Source organism: Phaethon aethereus (assembly GCF_964289735.1).
Source record: "Phaethon aethereus genome assembly, chromosome: 5".
In the NCBI taxonomy this organism is placed as follows: domain Eukaryota; kingdom Metazoa; phylum Chordata; class Aves; order Phaethontiformes; family Phaethontidae; genus Phaethon; species Phaethon aethereus.
The window spans coordinates 9,053,196-9,073,970 of record NC_138579.1 but is presented as its reverse complement, the minus strand read 5'-3'; the positions used below and the strand labels follow the sequence as shown (position 1 = coordinate 9,073,970).

The window sequence follows — 20,775 nt, the reverse complement described above, 5'->3', positions numbered from 1 at the left end:
TAAAGTCAAAGTAAACAAGTTTCAACCACACACACAAACGCTTTCTGCTTTTTTAAGTTACCGAGTGCATACCGTAAAGACAAGTCTCACTTTATCCTTTGTACAATCACTGTGATTTTTTCCCCCCTGTACAGTTATTCAGATCTCATTCCAGAATTCATCATCAAGTTAATTAACAGATTTCAGTTTGTTCTGTGTTTAAGGGGAGATTGTTTGTGGCTTGACTCTGGGAAAATGCACAAAAGAAGGCAGCGCTTGTTTTTCAGCTCCTGTCTTTGCATTTTCTGCTCAAGAGCCAGGAAAAAGGGAAGAATGTAAATTAGGAAGCACATGTATCTTGCAGGATTAGCATCACACATTTCTCAGAAGGAAGAGAAATGACAGCACACCTTCCATGCTGAAGACAGATAGAAAAATTGATTATGTACCATTTCAGGGGTGGGTTTTTTTGTCTTTGCCAAGCTCCTGATCTGAAACCTTACTTATATTTCATTCATACCTCTTTCAGTAGTAGCAGCTCTGCCATTGGTAATATAATTGTTTATATTACGATAATGCCTCAAGTGAAGTTAAGACTGTACGATGCAAACATATGCAACATACAAGTATATAAAATGTGCAATATAGGAAATCTATCAGGATTCATTTCGTGCATTCTGATTCTCAAGGCCTTGAGGCAATTTTACATAATTGATGTTCATACTGTGAAATACTTCTTGGAGGATTATTATCCAGACTTTATATGAAATTTTCTTGTAAGGATCTATTCCTTCAGAAATGGAAATGGAAATGCAGAGAAATTTTCCCAAGTAACCAGAAGAGTGTAAATCTAGGAAGGAAAAGACCAAAACCTTTAGATATTGTCTTAGTAAGTATATTCTGCAGCCAAAAGCTTAATTCAGATCAGCTTTTTTTATGGAGCATAAGTATTTCAAGGCAAAAAAAAAATTATTCTAATGTTCATGGTTATTAATGAAATGTCTGCTTCTGGCATTTAAAATTTAAACCATAATGGTCCCCTAGATTAAGCTGACACTATGCGTATCACAGACCATCAGATTTCAACCTGTAATCATCAAAAAAAATAAAGCATAACTTCTGCTTGGCTAAAAAATAATTTTCAGAAAATCTAATCTTCAACAGAAGACATAAAATGATGGAAAATCCCCAGCTTCTCTTGGGAATGTGTTCTGGTGGTTAACCATGTAAAAGTGTACATCTTATTTTCTATTTGAATTTGTCTGGCTTTTGCCTCCGGCCATTGCTTCTTATTATGCCTTTCTTCAATAGATTAAAGACCCTTTAATATCTTTTATTTTCCCGTAGGAATGTTCCTATATTCTACAGTCAAATCGCCTCCCAATCTTCTTTTAGATAACTTTTAACAGCCTGAGCTCTTAAAACTTCCCAGTGTAATGCATTTTCTCCAACCATCAGAACATTTTGTTTCACTCTTTTGCTCTTATTTTCCAACGTGGTGGTTAAAATCTGAAAACCAGAACTGTATGCACTACCCTGTGGATGGCACTGTTGAGGCCAAACATGAGAAGTAAAATAAACATTTTCTTGTTCCTTTGTTTATACATTGATTAATCCTTTCTTGATATAGCAGCATATAGGAGACCTCTTATCTGACTGCTTACTTATTCTGACCCTTAAATCCTTCTCAAAGTCATTACCTACCCATGCTATAGGCTTCTATTCTCCAGTTACAGCCTCCACACTTGGTTCTTAAGATAGACAACTTTATAGCTAGCTGGATTAAAATTCACTAAGTTTGAATGGGTGGCTTCTACCAACCGTTCTGATCAGTGCCCTGTCCTCATTGTTATTTATGACTCCATTAATCCTGGAGCTGAATTTTTGCAGCAGCAGGTTTAGATCTGCTTCCAGATCACTGCTAAAAATGTAGTACAATATATAACCTACTACTGGAACCTCTTTAGACACCATGTCTTTCAACTAAGTTCTCCTTGAGATATGGCAGCAAATTCCATTCGCATGGTTTATTGGCACTGCATGCATCCAATGTTAATATCATGCAGCACTAAGTCTGAGTAAAGTACGTCCTCAATTAATAGTGAATTTTACTAAAATACTGTGTAGACCTGTGTTATATTCCTTAATTTCAACTTTTTATATTTGAATTCCACATCAGATTTTCTGTTTTGGTTAGGATGGCTATTAAGTTAACTTGTCATTTGGGTCATATTGCTCACCCTTTTCAAAAATGGCACAAAAGCAGCACATTTATTTCTTGTTTAACCTCCAAATTTTAAGGAAAGCTACAAATACACTGGAGCAAGTGTACAAATACACTATTAGCAGGTCATAGATCAGCATCAGTTGGATATGCAGAAGCATCAGAGATCACCAGTGACCAAAGCTTGCATTTCTCACAGCATTTCCAGGATGGAAACCACAGCAGCTGTGGACTTTCAAAGTACCTGATCATAAGTTTCCTGGTCCTGCTGAATTTTAAGCTGTGCACATCCACCCAGGAGGAGGTGTGGAATCTCCTCCCGAATATGGAGAGATGGGGTAAGGCACGATCCCCTTCCTCACGCCCAGCAGAAACCTCCCTAAGCATCTGTCTGCTCCACATCCCTGCAGGTAACCCACCGCTTCCGTCACTTAACTGGCCTGTCCGCTGGGGCTAGGGCCACTCACAGCCTCTGCTTGAAATCAGCTTTTCCTCTTATGTTTACACCACCAGATCTGGGCTTCTGGGGTCGATCTGGGCAGCAGGCAGAGGACCAGGCAGAGGAGGGCAGGGGCAGCCAGGCACAGGCCTCGGAGGTGCTGATGCCAGACATGGTGGCTGAGGCGAGGGCGACAGCAGCTTAGCCTAAGTCAGAAGGAAGGGCAACGAGCTCGCGCGGGGGCCGGTCGTGCGGGGAACCGGTCGTGCCGGTGACCGGGCTGCAGCCGGCGAGAAGGAACCGACGCGCCACCAGTGCCGCTGGGGAGGCCGGGTGCCGCTGGGAGGCCGAGCGCTGCCGACCCCCGCAGCCGCCTCCGTACCGCACGCTCGAGGCCAAGGCACGCCGCCCGCTGCCTCGCTAAACGCCAAACCCTGATTGGCTCCCTCTGCCAGTGGAGGCGGGATCTGGAGAGAACCGCAGCCAATCTGCGCCGCGATAAGGCTTCCCAGGGGGTTCCCGCCCGTGTGAGCGGAGGTTGTGCGCAGGCGCGGCGGGGCGGTGACGGCAAGGGGCGGTGGCGGGCGCGAGCGCCGGGCGGAGCGCCGAGCCGAGCAGAGCCGAGCGCGGCGGCCCAAGTCGGAGGGAGTCGGGCTGTGCCCGTCGATCCGCGACGCCTTGCTGTCGAGCGGGTTTCTCCCGAGAGAACGCTTCCCCTCCCCGCGGCGCGCACGGGAGCCCCCATCCCTTCCGCCACCTCTCGGAGGCGAAGTCCCTTCAGCTCCCCGTCCGCCGGCTCGGCCAGCGCCTCGCCGGCCGCAGCCCGCCCCTCGCGGGCGGCTTCGTCTTCCCGCCATGGCTCTCTGCCGGCGCCTGGCCCGGCTGGCCGCCCACCTGCAGGACCCGCGGAAAGTGGCTGCCTTCCAGCAGCTCTGCGGGGTGGAGGGGCCTTCGGGCTGGGCCGACGCGGAGCAGCGGGCCGGGGGCCGGGGGCCGGTGGTTAACGGCGGCCCCTCGGCCGCCGAGCGGGTGGGAGAGCAGGGGCATCCCGCCGGGAACGGGACCGTGCCCGGCGGGGCGGGCCCCCCGCAGCGGTGGAGGAGGAGGCCGCGGCGCAACTCCCTCACGGAGGAGGACGGCAGCCAGGAGTTCTCCACCCGCAGCCGCTTCCTCTACTATCTCTTCAGCCTGGGCACGGAGCTGGGCAACGAGCTTTTCTACATCCTCTTCTTCCCCTTCTGCATCTGGAACTTGGACGCCTGGCTGGGCCGGAGGCTTATCATCATCTGGGTGTGGGTGATGTACCTGGGGCAGTGCACCAAGGATGTCATCCGCTGGCCGCGGCCTGCCGCCCCGCCCGTGGTGAAGCTGGAAGTCTTCTACAACTCGGAGTACAGCATGCCGTCCACCCACGCCATGTCGGGCACCGCCATCCCGCTGGCGCTCCTGCTACTCAGCTACGGCCGCTGGCAGGTAATGCTCGCCTCCTTGTCCTTCCCCGCGTGTTTTCCAGCCACGGGGTATAAGGAAGTGACAGACGTTATTTCTTTTGGGAGGGGAAGTGGCTGAGTTTGTTTGGGAAAGTGTGAAATTCGTGCCTTCCACCCCCTTTTAATTTTTCTATGATTCAAGCAAGGGCTCAGTTAACAAGAACTGTTCTAATAGTTCTGTCTTCTGAATGGAAGTTCTGCTGACTCTGTAGATGGTTAGCTCAGTATGCATTAGAAGTCTGCGTTAACAATCTGCATTTTGTTCTTGTGAGGTTTGTTTCAATTTATTTCTTGTAGGTTGAGTGATTTGCACGAAGTTTGGGTAGGCATCTGATATTTTTACAGGCATTTGGTTTTACTGGCTGAGAATTTGGTGAAGAGCCAGGAACTAAAGGGCTTTTTGCTGATCCTTCTTTGCTTTGAGTCACTTTGTAGCTTTAGCCTTTTCTTTAACGCTGTCTTTTAGTTTCATTACCTGCAAACTGGAAGTGATAATTTCTGTTTTGAGGAGTACATATGCTTTCAGATGGTTTTACAACCGTTAACGTGCTAATAATAATTAGCAGGAACTGAAAATCTGATCTTTTGCTGAATGAAGGTGCTGAAAATCTTAAAATCTGCCTATTGTACCTTGGGTGAATAGATTATGTTAAAATAACACTGTTCATCTGGTTTACGCAAACTGTGGCATATGCGTATGCACTTGCAATTAGCAGTATGGGCGACAGTAAGAACTCCAAAGAAAGTACAACACGTACTCAGCTCTCTAAATCACTGCACCAATTTAGTAATAAATGAGGGAGAAGGCTTTCCCAGGCAGCAAACGTTCAGTGTAGGGTTTTGAGGGCTCTGTGTGTAATGGTTAAGAAGTTATGCAATAAGTCTACTCTTAAGTTGTTAATGTTTACAAATTCTTATTGTAAGACCTGCCTATTTTAAGTCAGATATAGGTCATCTTGGTAGGGAGAACTCTCATTTTGAAGCTTTATGCAGGGGCTGAACTCTTGTCTTCGCACTGTCAACAATCACTAGTTGTCTGCTGTCACAGTGTGACGCTTTGTGGCTCTATCTCACTATATAGTATGAGTGCCTGAAAGGATAGTTGAAGGTCAGAGATTGTATTTGGCCTCTCTTTAACCAAAGTTTATGTATCTACTTCTGCAAGGTGATACGGCGTGCCCAAAGACAGCTATTAGGGATTCATATTCTTTGTTAGGAAAAGATGAAGTACACTCTGCTAGAGCTGTGCAGGCATCACATAATGCCATGTTTTGTGGGTGTTTGAAATAAATAACATGGGGTTGGGTCACTGAGCTGCTTAATCTTAAAAGTTTTGTGTTTTTTTTCTTTTTTAAATGACTAAAATCTGAATAATTGATTTTTACTTGTTAGAAGTGTAGGGTTGATGTCAGTTGGAAGAATGAACTGGATTTCTCTTTCTTTGCATGTGGGAAACCTCATTTAGTAGTATCAGTCGATAAGCTTTGCACAGACTGATGTCATGTGTACAAGGGAGAACCTGGCTTGATTTCTTTTATAGAACCAACAAGCTGACAGTGTGTGAAAATGGTATTTTTGCCAGGGAACCAAATGCAATCTTCGTTTTGCCAACCCTGCAACTGCAGTCTGTGAAATAATGTGCTAATTGACTGAACATATTTATAATTAATACATATTAAGGAATCATAAACATTCAGCCTTTGTTACTCATTTAGAACCATGCTCAAAAAATGAGGAAGCAAAGTGTTTCAGTCTTAATTTTAATTCCTTTTTCCTATGAAATGGGTTTGAAAAACAGACCTGTCTGAAACCAACTTCTACCATTTCAAAAACCAAACAAACTTCTGATTTTTAAATTATTTCCAAGTATTAATAACAAGTTAACCTGTGGCATGTTGAGTATCTTTTGATTCACCTCTAAAGAGAGTTAAGCTTTCATATAATGCTACTTCTGTTCTCCATATTTTACTTGTGTTAAAAGGGAGTAGAACCTATACGACGTTTTGTCATGCTTTTCTGGAAATAGAGGGGGTTAAAAAAGACTGATCTCAGAAATTCTTGGAAAGCTATTAATGAGCTTGTAATAACTCTGATATTTATTAAATGATACATATTTATCAGTAGAGACAGATAGCTAGATTTAAACTTGTTGGCAAATTTTGGGGTACAGTCTTTCTATACCTTCAGTATAAGCAAGCATTCCACATACCCTGATCACGATGAGTCCACATCTTGGAAGTGTTTGTTCAGAAAAAACATCTTGGAGCAAGACAAGATTAAAAGTCACAAAATTGTAAATTTAAGCAGATACACCTATAACTCTCTGCTGGGACTGTATTCTGGAACACAAGTAACTTTAATTGAGTTTGCCACTTTGAAGTTTATACTAAACCAAAGAAAGCTACTCTTGCTCTAAAAGAGGTTACTCCAGTGAGAAAGGAATCACTTTCCTGTATAGCTTATTTGGAGTTTGCTTTCATTGGGCTATGACTTCCTACTATTGTCTAATAGTTCTTTTCTATCAAACAAAGACAGTCTATGAGTCTTTCCCTTCAACAACATAGAGAACAAAAAAAATCTGCTTTTATTTTTTTAGGTATGGCCCAAATTGTCCATTTAAAACCAAAATTTTTTTATTCCAGTACGTTTTCTTTTAACCTGTTGAATTAAGTTTGTGCTTTCCAAATTTTCAATGCCTATCAGTAATCCTATTACAGTTATTTTGCTTTCATGTAGTTATTCAAAAGGGGTTTTGATGATACATAGTAAAACTAAAATATTTGCTTATAAACAAAATTGTTCAAGTAAGTTCTTTTCAGATATGACATATTTTAAAGATGGTTGTGGTGAACTTTCACAATTAGAGACTTTGGGCATAGGGAATATTCAATGCAACTGACTTTCAGACAGAAACAAATTATATGTTAATATAATTTTCGTAATAGCTAACTGTTCTGTCCATTGTGGAATAGAATTTTTCAATTTCTCCTTGTATTATGAGAGCTTGCCTGAAACTTTTCGATTCCGCTTGCATAATCTTTATATATTTATTTATTGTTGTTAAATCTCAGCAGGGAAAATCACTTGTTTCAAAGACACTTCAGTAACCTTGAAATATAAAGCTCATGCCAAAGACTCATGAGATTTTAGGAGTGTTATACATGTTGGTATTTTTCTTTCTGTCTTTGAAGCTCTGATACCCTGAAAGAGGAGGACAAATGCCTAAGACAGTGAGGTTCTAGATCTTGATATCACGTAGGAAAAAGTATACCTTTATCACATTAGGGAAAACCTGCTTGCTTTGAAATATTGACAGTTTGAGCTCCGCTGGCTTATATAGTGTCCTGAACAGGGAGAAGGAGGTGATGTGAACTCCTAATTATCTACAAAATCTCCAAAAGCCTAAGGCTGAGATTACTGGAAAAAGTATTTTTTTAATATTTTCATTACGTTGAACGTTGCTAATTTCAATTAGATATCAACACACATTTTATTAAAAATAGTGCTTGAGTTAGCAACTCAAGTTGCACCTGACTGTGTCATAACGCTGCTGTTTTATTTTGAGGAGGGGGGGAAAAAAGTCAGGGAGCCAGAAAATATGCTTTTCTCCCAGAGTTCCTCCAGAATGCAGCCTGGCTCTAGCAGTAGTCATCTGGATTAGGAAGTGATGGGTTTGCCCTCCTTCCTGAGCTCTGCATTAATGAGCTGAGTCAGGAGCTGCTGACTCTCACTGTAGGCCGTTGAACAAACTTTGCTGATATTCAGCAGGAGCCCAGAGCCTTGATTGATGAGTAGCTGGCTTCTGTAACTACATTAACCTGCATGGTTTGAATGGGCTCATCTTCTGAAGTAGTTTAAATCAGTAAATATGACAGCATTGTCCTCCCTATGTACTTCTCTGCCAATGTTTTATATGCAAATCCTATAATCAGTGACTGTCTTTCGACACCACTGATGATAACAGTGACTGATAATAAGCACTACTGTTAAACCCGCAGGAGTGCATCTACTGCGTAATGGCTTCTTTGACACACCTAAAAACATTTACTTAGTGCTCTACTGACTCTCTGTAGTACCAATTGTGTAAGAATGTCACGTGGTACTGTGTCAAACACCCTTGCAGGAATCTTTCATCCACACCATTACTGATGAATCTAAACAAATGAGATGGGTTTGACAGGATGTGTATTGGGATTTCAGAGAGATCGGTACAGTTCTGTGATTCTGACTGACCACTACTAAATATTACCTCTAGAATTGTCTGCCTGCTCTTTCATTTGAAAAGGCTAACTTCTTTCACATCCCCACTGGGAACCATAACTGGTTATCTGGGTTGGCTGAATAGTCCACTTGCAACACTGCTACAGTGAGAATTTTACAGAAAGTGGGCAAATCTTAGTTCTGAGTGTCTGTCCTTGTTGAAAGGCCTGCATTATCTGTAAGACTGATGTAATGATCACACTGGAAACTACACATAGGAGGCCATATCTTAGATATGAAGTCTTTGTGTAAGAGCAGTACACACTCCTTTCAGAAAGAGATGCCTCATCTCTCAGAGAAACCCAAATGGTTTTTGGCTGAGATACTAAAAAGTTGTGAAGAAACTTAGGCAGAGAGATGTGTGCTTGTCTAAATGGTTTTCCTACATGTGGTTCTTAAAATAATCAAGCAAAAACTCTTCTGACGTGGGAAGTATAGCTGAAGGGGTGATCTGAAAATCCAAATTGCCCACACAATGAAGAGCTCTTGAGAAGGAGAGATCAGAATTTGGAGGGTCATTGTCTCTGGCCTTGTCTTGTGTATTTGAGTTGTAAGGTTGTCTTTGGTGGGCCGTATTAATGCCTGTAATTTATTTGTAAAGGAAGCTGGAAAAAGTTGTGTGGCCTGTTTGATTCAGGTGCTCTTAAAAGTTTGAAAAGAACATAGCCGGTTCTTAGAAATCTCTGCTAGAGGTATGCAGCAGCCTGTCCTATCAAACTGTTGATTGGCATTAAATATATTCAGTTTTGCATAAGCAAATCTTTAATTCGTGTAAAAGATCTTGGGAAATATATAAAAAACAAATGCCATAAGGTTAGATGCAGAGTTTTTGGTGAAGAATGGATTCAAAGGAAATACTTTACTTAAGGAATTTTTCTTTCCCTTAGTGTACTGTACACATGTAAAGTGCTCCTCATACTTTCAAATGGAGTGTGTTGATTAAACCTGAGAACTTCAGTTTGCAGCAAAAATATTTTTCAGGTGTTGGGGCATAAGCAGAGCAAGCTGTTGCTGATTGTTGCTGGGTGTGTTCAGGGAGGGATGTTTTTTAATGACTGCAAGAAAAAGAAGTAACAGGCTCTAATTCCTATTGTACTTCTTCAATTCCTTTTCAGATGATGTGTAGCAGAAAATTAAAACTTTCAACTCCCTGCAGGGCTGGCATTGAAATCTTTATCTTGGAATTTAAAGAGGAGGTTCTTGTAATGACATGTAGCATTCTCAAGTTTTTATGCTTTTTGATGTAAAGGTTGATGAATGGAAGAAAGAAGGAAATGTAGCTTAACTAGTGTTATTTACGGCTTGGCCTCTTTTGAAAAGACAGTTTTTTGTCTGATTATTTTTCCTAAAATGACTCATAAGTGGTCTTTCCTTTTTAACCATCCTCTTCTGCCTTTTCTTCCGGTCCCTCCACAAAATCTGTTATACGCTGTGCTTTTTGCAGTCATCTGGCCAACCAGGGTCTCAGAGTCATTCCTGTAAACACTGATTATAGCTTTTCATATGACTTGCCAATACATAGCCCAAATATCATGTTAAAAGCATGATGCTGCAAATGCTGCTGAACTCTGGCCCAAAAATAATTGTCTCAAACTCAAGCTGAACTTCTGAGTTGTTATATGGTAGAAAAACAGATCACTGAGTAATAATGTAGAACACTGAAAATGGTAGAAAATTAGTTTGGAACCCTTTGTGGATGCTGGAAATTTCTCCAGTGGAGAATGTGCTTTTAAAAAGTAAAGAAATGAGCATCTAGTGTGTGTTTTAAGAATGTTCTATTATAAAAGAAGGAATTTTCTGACCTAGGTCAAAGCTTTTAGGACAGATTGTTTCCTTATGAGCATTTTTAAACAATGGTTATGTTATTAAGACTCTTGGCAAAAAGTCAGATTAAGGGGCGGGAGGAGGATGATAGGCACTTCAGGGAAACGTTTTCTATGTGATCCAGTCAGAAGCCTGCAAGTCCTTTTTGCAGGATGTAATCGAATAAAATGGAATTTTCCCATTAAAAAACATAGGGCATGAAATTCTCAAAGACTTACTGGGAGTAGTTTCACTGCTGTTTTCCAGATATGACCAATTTAATTAAGTTTAATTGATTAAAACAAGATTCTGGATAGGGGAACAAAATTGAGGCTTGAGAGAAGATACGTAGCCTACTCAATCAGCTTTATTCCTAGGCTTCGCTTTAATATAAGAATTTAAGAAAGCATCTTTTTTTATACTTCTTTAAATAACATGCTTGGTGATACGTCCTTTGGCATATACATCAAGACTGGGACACTTTTCTTTATGGATATGATGCCTTCAAAGAAACCTATCCATTTAAAAGCCAAAATGTCAACAGAGGTATCTTCAATCTGTATGATGCATTTGTCTCTGTCTCCAATCTCTGTCTCGTTGTCAATTCCATCTGCCTCCACTTATTTTCTGATATTGTATTTGTACTACATGCTTATGCATATTATCAAAGTTTTATTCTGGCCTTTGGAAAAACACTTCTGCAAGCTGGATATCAGTGACTTGATCTAATGTGAAATGTGGAGTACTTTTCTCAAGGTGAAAAACCAGGTCAATATTAGTTTTGAGTCAACATGTGATTTTGCAGTTCAGATTGAGTACTATGCGTCTTTATTTTCGTATAAGGTTAAGATTTTCAAATTGCAAGTTTTTTTTAATTAATTTAGAAAAAAGAAAGCAGTATGCAGTTCAATAAATAGTCTCTATACTCAAAGTTTTTGAGGTGGCATGGTAGCTATGGAGGCATAATGAGTTTTTGAGCATATACATAGGACGATCTTAATTGAAGGCATGGAGGCAGATTTTGAGATGTTTGTCTCTAAAACGGACTGTTCCTGAGTATCTGACTCCGAGTGACTCAGAGTATGGTGAAAAATGAAGATATGTCAATTCTATTATCAGAAAGAACAAGCTGGGAGAATGAAACCTGGTTTTTATGTATACCTCTGCCAGCTATGATCTCTGACATTTTCAAACCCTTATCTGAAAGCAGATGTGATGCGAGTCTGCCTTCTGATGCCTAAATGAGTAAGTATAGCAATGAATTGGGGAAGAGGGTAGAAGTGAACTTGTGATCAAGTTCATGAACATTGTCCTTTGTGCCTCTGTAGGTCCGATTTTGACATGTGAGGAACCATGGGATTAAAATTGCTGAAATTCAGCAGTCTTGCTTTATTATCTTTCATTTAAGTAGAGACTGTCAGTGTGTCTATATACAACTATACTGAAAAGATCTGAAAAGATCTAAAACTTTGTAACTCAAAGGTAATTGAGAACTGCTAGTTTTCAAATTTCTGAATGTACTATTTTCCAAAATAAGAGACCCAAGCAAACATCCAAAAAATGAGTGCTTATGGCTTTCTTCCATGAATGTTTCTATTAAAGTTTTCACAGTAATCTTTCATAAAATTTGCCTATTTTAAGTAGAAAACATAGTAAAAGCTGTTTTGTTTTGTTTGTTTTTTTTTTTTTTGAAGATTCATTTGCGATTGGGAGAGAAGCTTTGTGAAATCCACTATTTATTGTAAAGCAGGGCTGATAATAATACTCTTAAGGCACTATACTAATGTTTTGGTACTTGGGGGGATTTCATATGCCTAGGCAGTGGGAGGTTACGGATACTTACAACCTCGGTATAACTAATGTATATATGCAAAATACATACATTTTCTAGATGAAGCAACATTTAGAAAATGCTTGCTAGTATCTCAGTATAGGATTCTTTTCAGACAATAATTTGGAAGTAAATTTATGGCGTCAGCTTTTTTTAATAAGGATGTCCCTTGCTGGTGTTACGACTTCGCATGCTGCTGAGCAGCCTCCTTGCTGAGCTACAAGGTGTACGGGAGTGTTAATATTCTCCTTTAGCCACCTGGTACATGTGAAGACAAAATACACAGTTGCCTTATCGCTTCAAGACAGATTTTAAGCAGATGCAACCAGTTTGGTGTTCTAGGAATTCTTGAACCCAGTAGCTGCTTTTAGAAGCCATGGGGGAGAACAGGCCAAGGAAGAGGCAGGATATTGTGCTTTATTTGTGCGGAAGTAAGGGGGTTCTTTGGCTTGATTTCTGCTAGTGTCTAAGGAGATCAGTGAACTATGGAGCCCCAAAGGGTACGTACAGCTTTCTGAGGCTCTGCAGGTGGGTTCTGGGGTTGTGGGAAGAAAATCAGATTGGTTATGTGGGCAATGCAGGGAGGTATGAATATAACATTGGAAGAAACCAGGACAGATGAAGGCTAAAACCTTCTTCAGGTCAAATTTTATTCCTGTACCTTAGACATAAAGATGTCTTTATGTTTCAAGCTTCCTTACCAGTCACTAAAAAATAACTATCAGTTTATCTAAACTGACAGATGTCCAAGTGTGCTGGTTACATAAAGGTGGGAGCATAGAGGAGAATGCTTAGTGTGGGAACTAATCACAAAAATTGACTTAATGGTTGTATTGTGGAATATTATTCCAGAGGAAATCAGAATAATTGTTTCAGTCTTCTGCTTTTTTATAGTGGACTGGATACAGTATAGCTAGGTATGCTGTAGTGAATAAGCTCTGCTGGGTGGAAAGAAACTGGGTTTAAGGATTTGTGTGATTATTATTAATCATTGTTGGGTGGATGAGGAATTGGTCATATGGTCGCATCCAGAGGGTAGTGGTCAGTGGCTCAATGTTCAGATGGAGATCGGTGACAAGCGGTACCCCTCAGGGGTCCATATTGGGATCAGTACTCTTTAATATCTTCATCAGTGATGTAAACAGTGGGATCAAGTGCACCCTCAGAAAGTTTGCAGATGACACCAAGCTGAGTGGTGCGGTTGACATGCCTGAGGGACCTGGACAAGCTCAAGGAATGGGCCCATGTGAACCTCATGGGGTTCAACAAGGCCAAGTGCAGGGTCCTGCACCTGAGTTGGGGCAACCCTTGGTATCCATACAGGCTGGGGGATGAAGAGATTGAGAGCAGCCCTGCTGAGAAGAACTTGGGGGTCCTGGTGGATGGAAATGAGCCGTCAATGTACGCTCGCAGCCCAGAAGGCCACCTGTATCCTGGGCTGCATCCAAAGCAGCATGGCCAGCAGGTCAAGGGAGGGGATTCTGCCCTTCTACTCTGCTCTGGTGAGACCCCACCTGGAGTCCTGCGTCCAGCTCTGGAGCCCTCAGCACAGGAAAGACATGGACCTGTTGGAGCAGGTCCAGAGGAGGCCACAAAAATGATCAGGGGGATGGAACACCTCTCCTCTGAGGACAGGCTGAGAGAATTGAGGTTGTTCAGCCTGGAGAAGAGAAGGCTCCAGGGAGACCTTACTGCAAGTCTTTCAATACTTGAAGGGAGCTTATAACAAAGATGGGGGCAGACTATTTAGCAGGTCCTGTTGCCATAGGACAAGGGGTAATGGTTTTAAACAAAAAGAGGGTAGATTTAGCCTAGGTGTAAGGAAGAAATTTTTCACAATGAGGGTGGAGAGACACTGGCCCAGGTTGCCCAGAGAGGTGGTAGATGCCTCATGCCTGGAAACATTCGAGGCCAGGTTGGATGAGTCTCTGAGCAACTTGATCTAGTTGAAGCTGTCCCTGCTTATGGCAGGGGCTTGAACTAGATGAGCTTTAAGGGTCCTTTCCTATTCTGTGATTCTATTATCATGTGTTAAAAATACCATAAATCAGCATGTGCCTAATACTGAAGACACATTAGTGGACAGGTCATGTTAAAGCTATTTCAGTAAGAATAATTTGTCTGGAGTTATAATGATTCTTAAGTAACAAAGAATTTTTATGAATCATGGTTAAATGTATAATAGACTTTTTATTTGGGACACAATAGGGAAGTGTTTGAGCTCTTGGGTACAGATGCTTTGCTACAGAGCAACTAAGCTAGCCAGTGTTTTCAGATGTTTTAATGGGTATCTGTTCTCAATACGATAAAAACAGAATTATATTGACATAATGACAGAGCCAAATAGTATTTTCAAAATCATCTTCAAAGCTGGAACTTGTGACACTGTTTCTTTCTTCCCCAAACATCTGTCCTTGAGAGTTCTTAACTAAGAGGAAGCATTTCTTTTCATTTCGAGAATTTATCCTACTCTCCCTGCTGTTTACAATGACCTGCACAGGACTTCTAAAGCAAGACTCCTCACATATACCTTTTCCTTCATACTCCTCGTTCTTAAGGTCTTGCTGTTTAGCTGCTCTAACCTCTTTCCGCCACAAGCCCAACTTCTTACCCACAGTATCATTAACTGCTGTAGCCTGCTGAGCCTGGCACTTCATTGGTCTTCCTGCTAAAGCTCCAGCTTCTGTTTCTGTCAGGTATTTCAGAAATGCAGGAGAAGTCTTTATTTACTAAAGAAAAGCCTTACCCCTGACTAGAGCCTGAAAGCACAAAAGATGTGTGCCAGGAAACAAGAATGGACATATGGTATCAAGTGATGGGCAAAACAGTTTGAAACTTTTGACACATGCGTGAACATATGTAAGCTCATTTTACCGCCAAGTATTGTCATGCTATTAAATTTTCTGGTCAAGCGGTTTGCATTGCTTCTGGAGGTAGTAAGTCTTCTCTTGCTAGTCTCTGATGAACAAGAAGTCCGTCTTCCCAGGCTTTCATCTTGCAGAGTGTGTAAAGAGGTGCCAGTAGCTCCTCTTCAGAGGATATAGAGGATATCTATCCCGGCGTATACAGCATTTCTGCTTTGGTAGTGCTCGGGGCTGGGGGGTGTGTGCGTGGAGCAGCACCGTGCAGGGAGGTTGTGTCAAGTGTCTTCCTAGTGCAGGCAGCATTAGTTCTACCTTGAGGTCAATGGAAATGATGGTAGAGGCATAATGGGGATGAGTGATGGAGCTACCCTTGTAGTGTATTCTGGTGATGCAGCACAGGGTACATGGATTACTTTTGTGGCTGCCATAAAAATGTCAGCATCTGATAACTGCAATCATGCCTTGAGTGCGACCTTGTTACTGGTGTATTCCCCATTATTAGTGTAATTCTGAAAGGCAGGAAACTGAATTTGCTCCTTCATCATTTCAGTTAGAAATGAATCATTAAGTACATAATTTTGTTGAGGTACAATTTGTAGATGAATGCAGTAGAAACAGACAAATGTTGCTACAGAAATTAGTTTAAACTAGATGTAACACAGCTGTGAGTTGGGCATTTAGAATTGATTTTAATATGAAATCTGTTTCTTATGTGAAACATAAGTTTCCTGATTTTTTTCTGTTAGTTTGAGAGAATTTTTTTTAGGTTTGTCATGCTAACATGGTTGTGGAGCTGAGAATTCAAAGAATGTTAGAGTAATGCAGAAGACTGATAATCTTCTCTCAAACCTTTCATTTAAAGACTGGTTTAGAAGCTTGTCAATTGGTTAAGTGGCCTTCACAGAGGACATACAACTTTCTCCAATAAGATTAAAGATACTTTCTCTAATTTGTTGGATATTCTACCCTCAGGTTGTCTCTAAAAGGAGCAAGGGAAAGGGCAAGAACACTGCAGGAATTTTTAGTTTTTATTCTGAGATTCGATTACATCTAGACTACCTGTTCATATTGAAAATGTTTATCATTGCTTTCATGTAGGAAGTGAAGCAATTTTGGAAACATCCCATTTTGTCTTGTGACTGCTTCTTTTATAGAACTGATAGTTATTTTTAATACTGAAAAAAAGCAGCTGTATCCTGTATTGTACAACATCTTGCAATATGGTATTGGGAAAGTATTTCTTACTGTGCTGTAAGATGTGAATTGGCATACTTTTATCCAAAACCTAAGACAGTTAAAATACTAAGTTTCTACACATGCTGATATGTGCTTATTAAAACGAAGTATTTTGTTTGTTCCTTATTAATAAAAAATCTCCTACCAGAAGCTGGACATAACTGGAGATAATTATTTGATGGTTTTGTTTAATAAATGTGGATTGTAAGAGGAAATTTATATGGGTTTGTAGAGAACAAAAAAGATTACTATTCTAGGAGTTGCGTACTGATGCTCGGAGTTTAAGTCAAGGATTGCAGAAACTCTAAAACGGTGTGTAAGGAGTTGAATTTATTCGTAAATTATTATGAGTTCTTCCCTTCTCAGTAGAAGGGTGAAGCTACTAGATTTTGCCTGGATAATTGTTAACGATACTAGTATATTATGTAGCTGCTTCACCCAGTGTAAAACTACTCCACAGTTTTTAACGCGAGGTTTGTCTCTGCCCATAGTGGATATCGTAACATGACAAGACTAACTCCTACAAAGATCTATTGACTTCTTACTGCTCTGTCTGAAAAGATATAACCAGTGCCCTGAAATGCAAATATCCTGAATGCAAAGAAAGAGGACGAGGAAAAAGCTGAAAAAGTTTGACTTAATAATGTTTTGACTTTATCAAAAGTGAACTTACTTGAGGTCATCTAATAGGCTTGAGAAGGCTAGGGCAAGGAAAAGGGTAAGCATAAGTTTCATAATTTGGAATTAATTATAAAATTCTTACAGAGTGATTTTTTTTTTTTAGTTTTTTTTTCCCCAAATTCTAATATAATATCTCCTTTTTTTCCCTACCAGTATCCCCTTATGTTTGGACTGATCCTTGCATTCTGCTGGTGTTCTTTGGTTTGCTGTAGTCGAATTTATATGGGAATGCATTCAATTTTGGTAAGAAAATAATCCTACGAAACTTTTGTTTTAATGTTGTTCTGATTTCATAAACTTCCATCACACTTAAGTTTTTATATACCAGTAATTGTATATAGATTCTTTTTTTTTAGAATGTCCTACCATCTAGGAACAGAATACATCTTCAGCAGAGAAATTGATATGATAGCTAAAAGTAAATGTCAAACTTCTGTTAACTTATACTTTTCTTTCATAAACTCAATCCACAGTTGAAACTTAGCTGATGTTTAATAGCAGTTTTAGTGCAGAAATTGATGACCACTGTAAAGCACAGACTAAGTTTTCCTCTACAAAGTAAAAATAATTTAGCAGGATGAGAGAATGGCTGTTAATGTCCCCTCGGGTTCCACATCAGCTACTCAAAGCATGTGCATTTCAGAATGCCATACTAAATGCTAGGGTTTCACTTATCAGAGTTTCTAAAGAACCAAGTAACAAAATAGTAATCTTTGAAAAACAGACTTATTTATTAAAAATTATTTTTAAAAAATCAAACTGAAACACAAATGCATGTGTTGTGAAAATGGGAAGACAAGAACACTACAAAATGTTAATCATAATGTAAGACCACTAATAAGGATGGCTGAACAGGTCTTTGTGCATCACTTGCTAGAAGGAGAAAAACTAACAGGTAGAAAACAGTAAGCCTGGTAGTGAGTAGTAAAGCTGGTAGATGAACACAGTGTAAAGGGAGCATGTGAAAATAAGGCAGCTCAGAAAAACAGAATGACGTATTACATTAGTGACTAGGAGGCTTCCAAAGTCAGGACCACTTGTGTAGAGGATGATGGGATGAACTGATATTTCAGCCGAAAATGTCAGCTGACAGGAAATGTCATGGAACAAGATCATGCCACAAATAGCAATGCATCATGTAGACCAGGTTTCCTATCTGAATCCTCTATAGTGTTTAAGTGAATAGAATTAACCATATGTTAATTGTTATATAAATCACAGAATCATTAGGGTTGGAAAAGACCTTTAAGGTCATCAAGTCCAACCATCAACCCAACACCACCATGCCCACTAAACCATATCCTTAAGTGCCACATCTACATGTTTTTTGAACACTTCCAGTGATGGTGACTCCACCACCTCCCCATGCTCAACCATGGTGCCTAAGATGCGGGCAGGTAGGGTGGCAAACATGGCAGAAGGTTATTGGGGCTGCTTCTGAAATCAGTCAATTGTCTTAGAGTTTTTATCAAGTGGTCAATTAGTGGAAGTGAATAAAAATGATTCATTGAAGACAGAGCAATACAAATACTGCTGCTGAAAGTCCCACTTCCTGGCTCGTATGGAAAAGTTGATAGGCATGCGAATGAAGGTGATCCAGTTTCTAGTGCTTAGATTTCTAAAAAGCTTTCAACAAATTCCTTATGAACAACTAAAGGTGACTAAAGTTGCACATAATGCTGTGCAACTGAGTGAAGGATCAACAGTAACTGAAATTTAATGATAACTATAAAAATAAAGTAACCTTTTAATTGAGAGAAGACACTTTTAAAACAACAATAAAACTGAAAATCAAGTAGGAAGCCACAGAAATTAGTCTTCCTCTGCTTTGGTAGTTAGAAACAGTTCTCCATTCGTGCAGTATTGTTAATTCTGAAGCTGGAGTGGAAAGTCGAAGCTGCCCCAATGCCTAGCTGCAGTGGTCCTTGACTGCCTTACAAGCTGTTGCTGCCAGTGTGCCTGTGTGGTGGCACCCAGGCACCTAGATCCAGTGTTGAGCTGATCCTGCCATCTTAGTTTGCTGGAATTCTTTTGCTGGGCTAGCTTTGTGCTGACTGTAGGCTGGAATGCCCCAGTCCTGGGCAAGGACATTGTAGCCAGCAGATAGGTAGATCTACAACTTCATTTGATCATGCGTTATTTGATCATAGCTTCATTCATGATCATTCATCATCTGATCATGATGCAGATGTCCTATTAATAGGTGATCAAATGCAATTCCTTACCTTTTCTTCAACATAAAAAACTTTTAATGTTGTACGGTAAATGAGAAAAGATGGGAATCCACAAGTCGCTTTTTTAGCAACAAAGCAACTGGGCTTGTACTCTTGCTAATGTAACTTAAATTATTTTTTTTAAATAGTTATTGCATTGAAACCATATCTTTCTCTCTCTTCAACAGGATGTTATTGCTGGATTTCTGTATGCTATTCTTATCTTGGTTGCCATCCATCCACTTGTGGACCTGATCGATAACTTCAACTTAACTTACAAATATGCACCCTTAATTATCATCAGTCTCCATTTAGCCCTGGGCATCTTCTCTTTTACTTTAGACACCTGGAGTACATCACGGGGAGACACAGCTCAGATACTGGGCTGTGGTGCTGGAGTAGCCTGTGGCTCTCATGTTAACTACGTAATGGGTCTAGAGCTAGATCCTCCTCCCGATACGTTACCTTTATCTCTTTCCTCTCTCACTGTGACTGTGTTTGGAAAAGCCATACTGCGGTTGTTGATTGGAGTAATAGTTCTGCTGCTAACAAAAGTAGCAATGAAAAAAGCCACTATTCCACTGGCGTGTAAAATATTCCGCATACCACATGATGATATACGGAAAGCAAGACAACGCATGGAAGTCGAGCTTCCCTATCGCTATATTACGTATGGAATGGTTGGGTTCTCCCTTATGTTTATTGTTCCTTGCCTCTTCCATTTTATTGGTCTTTCTTGATGCAGTTTTATCACTTTAAATAGGGAGAACAGAGCTAGTTGCTTTTTGAAGAGGTGCACTAGTTTGCTAAGGGAAGGCCAGTGAGCTTGGCTTTAGCAGGGTCTTCACTTTAACAACAATATATGGCAGGCAAAGCATTTAAAGAACTTTGCACATCTTTAGGTATGGTATGGGGCCAGAAGTCAAATACCAGCCCATGAGGAGTGCTGAACTCTATAAATGCTATGTCTAGACCTATTGCTGTAACAAAGTCTGTGCATGTGTGAGATGCCATGAATGTATCTGGAATGTCTGTCATACTGTACCTGTATACATTGACATTTTAACAGGTATGTCTGACAGCTAATCAGAAAGCTCCATTCATGATCTGTCTGCCATTTCATAATAATTTATTCAAGTTGATGGACCATAGACTGCTAAATTTGCTTTCCTCTATTCTTTCCTGAAGTTCTGCTTCAAGATGTTTTAGCTAATAGGCATTTCTAATGGACCAAACTTGTAATGAGGTTGAATTTTTCTAAAAAAACCCAAACAGAAGCCTTTTTCTTTAGCCCCTTCTACAGTGTAAAATGTCTGGATTGGCACTGGTAGATATCACTACAGTATGTATGATTCAGGTACTGTATTTTATGGTTTAATAACTGCCTTTCTGTTGCTAAAGTAAGAAATGCCATATATACTGTGATGTAAAAATGCCTAATTTGATTTAAAAACCTACAAGATTAGGCAGGTATTTTTAAATGTTAGATTGTCCACATTGCTGGCATGGTTCAAGTTAACCGGAATATTCACAGTTTAGCCTGATCAAAATTGCATAAATGAAATGACCCATCATGTCCTTAAGCTCAAGATGTTGTAAATGGACAATAATCCCTTTTGTAAGTATTTTTAATGTGTATTGTAAGTTCCTGGAAGAGGATATATTTTTCTGGAGATCGTTTATACAGTGGACAGATATTAAAAATTAATTATCTAAACACAGAAACAATAAAACCACCCCATTCTGCAAAGAAAT

At 40.3% G+C, this 20,775-nt stretch overlaps 1 protein-coding gene across 1 annotated transcript; it reads left to right on the top strand.

Moving 5' to 3' along the window:
* Positions 1-3,253: 3,253 nt before the first annotated feature.
* On the top strand, positions 3,254-19,760 carry SGPP1 (sphingosine-1-phosphate phosphatase 1; the record flags this gene model as incomplete). The annotated part of the gene is made up of 3 exons (XM_081999910.1): positions 3,254-4,115; positions 16,961-17,050; positions 19,209-19,760. The coding sequence occupies exons 1-3, from the start codon at positions 3,498-3,500 to the stop codon at positions 19,758-19,760; spliced, it is 1,260 nt and encodes a 419-aa protein (XP_081856036.1). The 5' UTR covers positions 3,254-3,497.
* Between the last annotated feature and the right edge of the window lie 1,015 nt (positions 19,761-20,775).